Source organism: Myzus persicae, unplaced genomic scaffold (genome assembly GCF_001856785.1).
Source record: "Myzus persicae strain clone G006 unplaced genomic scaffold, MPER_G0061.0, whole genome shotgun sequence".
In the NCBI taxonomy this organism is placed as follows: Eukaryota; Metazoa; Arthropoda; class Insecta; order Hemiptera; family Aphididae; genus Myzus; species Myzus persicae.
This window is the reverse complement of record NW_019103107.1, coordinates 488-4,194: the sequence shown is the minus strand read 5'-3', so window position 1 is coordinate 4,194 and position 3,707 is coordinate 488. Positions and strand designations below refer to the sequence as shown.

At 35.5% G+C, this 3,707-nt stretch overlaps 1 protein-coding gene across 1 annotated transcript; it reads left to right on the top strand.

Moving 5' to 3' along the window:
* On the top strand, nt 1-557 carry LOC111033791. The gene is made up of 2 exons (XM_022314716.1): nt 1-116; nt 173-557. Exons 1-2 carry the CDS (start codon nt 1-3, stop codon nt 555-557), a joined length of 501 nt encoding a protein of 166 aa, XP_022170408.1.
* Nucleotides 558-3,707: the final 3,150 nt, after the last annotated feature.

Genomic DNA, 3,707 nt, shown 5'->3' with positions numbered 1-3,707 from the left:
ATGGAAAAGACTGATTCTTCAATTTTTAAGGGAACGACATTTTGGAAAAAGTTGACAGAAAATGCATTGAACTTACCGATACCAAGACCTTTAAGTGAACATTCAAACACAAAAATGTTCCTTTCGTGATTATTGGAGATGAAGATTTTGCATTAAATGACAATTTATTAAGGCCTTACGAAAGGACACATTTAGATAAGGTTAAACTTGTATTTAATTATCGATTAACTAGAGCTAGAAGATATGTAGAATGCGCTATTGGCATCCTAACAAACAAATGGCAAATATTTCATAGGCCTTTGGACGTAAACGTAGGAACAGCTATCTGGGCAGTAAAAGCATGCACAGTGTTACATAATTTTGTCAGACAAAAATATGGATATGATTTTCAAAGCACCCAAATAGAACCAGAAATAAACTGTTTTCCTAATATATTAAACGCACAATCAACCAGAGGAGGCAGTTCTGCAAATTCAATCAGGACAACATTTGCTGACTATTTTGTTTCTGGAGTTGGATCAGTTACTTGGCAAGATGAATCCATAGGTTATTTATAACGATCACAAATATACAATTCATCTTAATTATTCTATAGTATGATTATTGATTATATTATTATAATCTATAATAAATATTATTTTATTTTTTATTTTTTTTTTTTTATTCAAGTAAGGCTTCAACTCCTGAGGTTATTAGCCTGTAAAAATTACAAAATAGTATTGATATTAAATATTAGTCTTACAACTGTAGAGATACATTATTTAACAATAAAGGTAGTTTGTAGGATATATGTACATTTAACAATTTAATTAATAGTAATTTTCCTAAATTAGTTTTGCTAAGCCTATGTTTTTGAAAAAAAGGTATATGTTTTTGGTGTTCTCTTCTCCAAGTGCCTGTTGCATAGTTAGTGGGTTTCCGAGAATTTGTCTGGAGCAGATGAACTTGGGGCATTCGAGTGTGACGTGTTTGATTGTCAGTTCTTTGTCATAGAGTTCGCAGGTCGGGCTGTCTTCTTTTGTGATGAGATGTAAGTGTGTTAGACGGGAGTGTCCAATCTGAGTTCTTGTGGTAACAACTTCTTTGTGCCTGGATGAGGGTGAAGGAGTTTTCCATGGGTCGGTTGATGTTTTAATTTCTTTTAGTTTATTTGTGTTTGAAGTCTTCTCCCACGAGTCTTGCCAGAGACTTTTTGTTAGCTTATTTATTTTTATGAGTGCGTCTTGAAATATTATTTTGTTTATTAATACCGAGCTGTATGATATTATTGCTTCGTTGGCTGCCTTGTCAGCTAGTTCGTTGCCACTAATGCCAGTGTGAGAGGGGACCCATAGAAATTCGATTTTTTTCCTTGAGTTTGACAGCTTTTCTTGGATGGATTGAATTATTTCATTTTTGGGATAGGGATTTTCGAGGGCTAGGAGAGCACAAAGGGAGTCACTAATTATAAGTATTTCTTCGGACACTTAGGTCATCGCATGTGAGATTGCATTTTGGATGGCTTGACTTTCAGCGGAGAAAATGCTGGTTTCATGAGGAGGTTTGAACATTGAAGTTTTGTTATTTTCTATGAATGCGAATCCGGTTCCATTGGGGGATTTTGAGGCGTCCGTGAAGATTTTTATGTGGTGAGGGTATTTTTCTTCAATTATTTCTGAAAAGTTGTTTCTTATAGTTGAGGTTTAAGAGATTTTTTTGTTGAATTCGAGTAGTTGGGTATTGAGCTTAATATTCCACATCCACGGAGGGGAAGACGGGAAGATAATTTTGTTAAACGTAATTGGTTTGAACTTCGTTGTATCTGCTATGTTCTTATACGTGTCATCGATAGTGCGAGGTGTGTTTGGACTGTTACGTATATTCAGAGGTGTTCTGATTGGAATTTGAGTTTTGCTATTTGAGAATTTAGTTACAAATTTTAGTGTTTCTTTAATCCTTCTAAATTCGAGTGGTAGTTCTCCAGCGTTGCACATAATACTTGTTGTTGGGCTTGTGCGGAAGGCACCTGTGGCTAGTCTAATGCTTTGATTGTGTATAGGATTTAGTATATTAAGAATTTTGTTTTTAGTTGTATTATAACATTTAACTAAATGACTGCACCGTATTCCATTTTTGCTAGTATGATTGCTTTATATATAGTAATGAGGCTATTTTTATCAGAGCCCCAGGAGTGGTGAGATAAGGTTTTCATAATTTTCATGCTATTGTTTGCATTTATTTTGAGGTTTTTAAGGTGTGGGTTCTAATTTAATTTGTGGTCGAAAGTCATTCCTAGTATTTTTATTTTATCTGTATAAGATAGAATGGTGTTATTTAGATTGATGTGCAATAAGTTTTGGTTACGCTTTTTATAGAAGATGATACATTGGGTTTTGGATGGTGAGAAATTGAAACCAGTTGTGGTTGACCACTTGAGGAGTTCATCCAGGGCTTGCTGAATGAGTTCCACTGTTGTTTTTATTTTCACGCCACTACAAAAAATGTTACAATCATCCGCAAAGATGGTATACTTTATGGGGGGAAGGAGATTGTCAAAAATATTATTTATCGCAATTAAGAACAGGGTGACACTGATGACTGAGCCTTGGGGTACTCCATTTTCGGTAGTATGCGTGGTTGATAGTGTTTCACCAATTTTTGTTTGGAATGATCTGTCCTGTAAGAAATTATTAATGAATGTAATCATGTTTCCTGAGATGTTCCATTCACGTAGGATAAGGATTACTCTTTGTCTCCAAACCATATCATATGCTTTTGTTAAGTCGAGAGCTACGAGGATTATATATTGGTTTACTTTGGCTGCATTACATATGTGGGAGTGAATATTGGATAAGGTATTGAGTGTGGAGTGATTTTTCCGGAATCCACATTGCTCTTTATTGAATTTTTTGGAGACTTCAAGTGCCATATGTGTCTTGAGTTAATTATTTTTTCGAGTACTTTACATAGTGTGCTAAGCACACTGTGCTTATTAGAGAGATGGGACGGTAATTTTCTACGTGAAATTTGTTTTTATCTGGTTTGGGTATTGGGATAATAATTGCTTTGCGCCATTGGTTGGGGAAGAATCCGTATTCCCATATTAAGTTGTAGACTAGAAGAAGTTTTTGTTGAGCGAAGGAGGACAGGTGATGTAGAAATATGTAAGGGATGTCGTCAGGGCCTGGGCTTTTGCTTTTACACTTCAGGAGTGCCTGGTTAAATTCGTCCATACTGATGGCGGAGTTGTATGAGTCTTCACTGTGCTGTGGTAGGCTGTCTGTGACAAATGAGTTCTCGACTTCATTTTTGTGTTTTATGAAGGATTCCGTATGGTTTTGGTTACTGTTGTTTGTCTGGAATAGGTCAGCGAAGGCTTGTGCGATGTCCAGGTTAGTTTTTATGTATTCATCTTTGTATTTCATGATATTGGGTATCGAGTTGAACTTGTTTCCTTTAAATGTTTTGATTTTGTTCCACATAGTAGTAGCTGATGTTTGTTGGTTGATTGTGGAGACGAATGCTTTCCAGGCAACGCATTTGCTATTTTTGGTAATAAACCTTGATTCTGCCCAAGCTTTTTTAAGTGCTATGTGATCTGACAAAGATTTTGTTTTTTTAAAACGGTTTAATTTTTTTTTGCAATTTTTAATAGCTTCTTTGCATTCGGGGTTCCACTACGGTGCTGTCTTAGTGACTTTAGAACGGGAAGACTTTCCTATGGACAT